This window comes from Ursus americanus, chromosome 24, assembly GCF_024610735.1.
Source record: "Ursus americanus isolate L20-20 chromosome 24, mUrsAme1.1.p, whole genome shotgun sequence".
Classification (NCBI taxonomy): Eukaryota; Metazoa; Chordata; class Mammalia; order Carnivora; family Ursidae; genus Ursus; species Ursus americanus.
Genome location: NC_142150.1, coordinates 35,393,071 through 35,395,933, shown reverse-complemented (window position 1 = coordinate 35,395,933; position 2,863 = coordinate 35,393,071). Strand labels below are relative to the sequence as shown.

Below are 2,863 nucleotides of genomic sequence, written 5' to 3'. Positions count from 1 at the left end.
GGTTGAAAGGTTGGCTTGGCCCCAAGCGTGGCTTGTCAATTAATACTCATTTGAAATATGAAAAATTTTTCATCATGGTTTATTTTTCTCCCATCTTTTTTTGTTAAAGGTTTTAAGTAATCTCTAGACCCAGCATGGGGCTAGAACTCACAATCCCAAGAGCAAGGGCTGCAGGCTCTACCGACTGAGCCAGCCTGGCACCCCACTGTGCATCATAATTTAAATTAACATAATAACAAATCAAACTCATAATGTTCTTGAGAGGATGTGATGAATATACAGATGTTCTTGTACTTACAATGGGGTTATGTCCCAAGAAACCCATTGTACATTGAAAATATCATAAGAGGAAAATTCACGTATCGCATCTGACCTACTAAACATCATAGCTGAGCCTCTCCTACCTTACGCATGCTTCCAGCACTTAACATTTCTGTACAGTTGGGCAACAATCATCTCACACAAAGCCAACTTGATAATAAAGTACGGAATATCTCAGGAATTTGTTGAACACACTACTGAAAGTGAAACACAGGATGGCTGAGCTGGTCGGGATGGTTGTAAATGTATCAGTCGTTGACCCTCGTGATCACCTGGCTGACCTGGAGCTGTGGCTCACTGCCCTGCCCGGCACCGGGAGAGAGGATTGTATCCACTATCGCTAGCCTGGAAAAGGATCCAAATTCAAAATTTGAGGTATGGTTTCTACTGCATGTGTATCACTTTTGCAGCATTGTAAAGTTGAAAACTCATGAAGTCAAGTCATCGTAGGTTGGGGACTGTCTGTATACCCCCAGTGTCTACAGCAGTTCCTGGCAAGTACCTGCTTTCACTAGGCTTGGGAAAAGTGACCTGCCAGATGTATTCATTCTGGACAAGCCATCCTGATCAAGTTAGTTAATTTTCTACATCTCAGTTTACAAATTTATGAAATTTTAGATTGAGGAGATGCTCCACATTTCGGAGTCAACAGTCCATAATATACATATATCACTTTTACACTAACTTTTGATGTCAAACTAATGTGTTATCTGGAGAATCTTGAAATACAAGTTATTGCTCTAATGAAATAACACATACTGTAGGTACACTTGTTAATATAAATTTTTTTGTTTATCACCCATTTCTCCCTTCTTGTAGCCACAGAGCATTTGTGGTTCTCATGTTGATGGATAACAGGACGGAAGTGGCACAGTTCATCCTGCTGGGACTAACCACTGACCCGGAACTGCAGCTTCCCCTCTTCATGATGTTCACCCTCATCTACGTCATCACTCTGGTTGGAAATTTGGGGATCACCGTGCTGATCCTGCTGGACTCCCGTCTCCACACGCCCATGTACTTTTTCCTCAGTAACCTGTCTCTGGTGGACTTCGGTTACTCCACAGCTGTCACTCCCAAGGTCATGGCTGGATTACTTATAGGAGACAAGGTCATCTCCTACAATGCATGTGCTGCCCAGATGTTCTTTTTTGCGGCCTTCGCCACTGTGGAAAATTATCTCTTGGCCTCGATGGCCTATGACCGCTATGTAGCAGTGTGCAAACCCCTCCATTACACCAGCACCATGACGACAGGTGTGTGTGCTTGTCTGGCTGTGGGCTCCTACATCTGTGGTTTCCTGAATGCCTCTATCCATACTGGAGACACATTTAGTCTCTCTTTCTGTATGAACAACGTAATCCATCACTTTTTCTGTGATGTTCCAGCAGTCATGGTTCTTTCCTGCTCTGATAGACATGTCAGTGAGCTGGTTCTTGTTTACGTAGTGAGTTTCAACATCTTTTTTGCTCTCCTGATTATCTTGATTTCCTACATATTCATATTTATCACCATCCTGCAGATGAACTCAGCTGAAGGATATCAGAAGGCTTTGTCCACCTGTGCGTCCCACCTCACTGCAGTGTCCATCTTCTATGGGACACTCATCTTCATGTATGTGCAGCCCAGCTCCAGCCACTCCATGGACACAGACAAAATGGCATCTGTGTTCTACGCTATGGTCATCCCCATGCTGAACCCTGTGGTCTACAGCCTGAGGAACAAGGAGGTCAAGAATGCATTCATGAAGACTGTTTTAGAGTCAAAATTGTCTCTAGGATTCTGATTTTAACATTGTACAGTGTGCACTAATCTAGTTACAATAAGGTCATAGTGAAATTAAGCTCCCGAAGTGGTATGCTAACTTATCCAGAAGTCTCTTGTCCTGAAAAAAAGCAAACATTATGTGTAGAAATATAAACCTGAACAAGAATGGCTAAGATGTCTTGGGCTTAATTGTCCAAATTTTACTCAAGATATGGGTTTATTCACTTCTTCGACATGCATTTCTTTTCTACCACATCAACGCAGAGACACATAAAATGGGGGCGCACATGAGGCCATGAACAGAAGTGCCTGCATGTGCCCATGAGGATACATACACACTGGAGTAGGAAATTTCTCAGAAATAAATGGAATGTTGCTGGTTTTTAATAATAATAATTTAAATGTTTAGTTATGTATTAGATAGAAATTTATGTCCAATATTTTTCACCCCTTTAGTTGAATTCTGAGAGTCCTAACTTCAGAATGAAAATAATATACTATTAAATGAAAGGATCTAATTTTGGAGGCTCATTTTCCTGGGAGAGACATACATATAGCATCTCAAGTGAATTAATATTTCTCTCTTAACTGAGTCATTACATAGAACTAACATGCTCATATTACAATTTCATAAGGTAAAAAACAGGCAGGATATGAGAAAACAGAAAAAGGCTAAAAGTATTTTTCAATTTCTTCCAATATTATTACCAATTTTCATACTACTTAAAAATTCACTGAAAACCAGTAATGTACATTTTGCCTCTGGAAATGTGTT

The 2,863-nt window shown here is 40.7% G+C and overlaps 1 protein-coding gene across 1 annotated transcript; it reads left to right on the top strand.

The window, feature by feature from the left end:
• The first annotated feature begins 1,165 nt into the window (after positions 1-1,165).
• Positions 1,166-2,107, top strand: LOC123785325 (olfactory receptor 5B3-like). Its single transcript, XM_045787057.2, has one exon. It carries the CDS (start codon positions 1,169-1,171, stop codon positions 2,105-2,107), a length of 939 nt encoding a protein of 312 aa, XP_045643013.2. The 5' UTR covers positions 1,166-1,168.
• The last annotated feature ends 756 nt before the right edge of the window (positions 2,108-2,863 follow it).

Coding starts and splice junctions, on each gene's coding strand:
- LOC123785325 (XM_045787057.2), top strand. CDS start 1,169: ATGGATAACAGGACGGAAGTGGCACAGTTCATCCTGCTGGGACTAACC.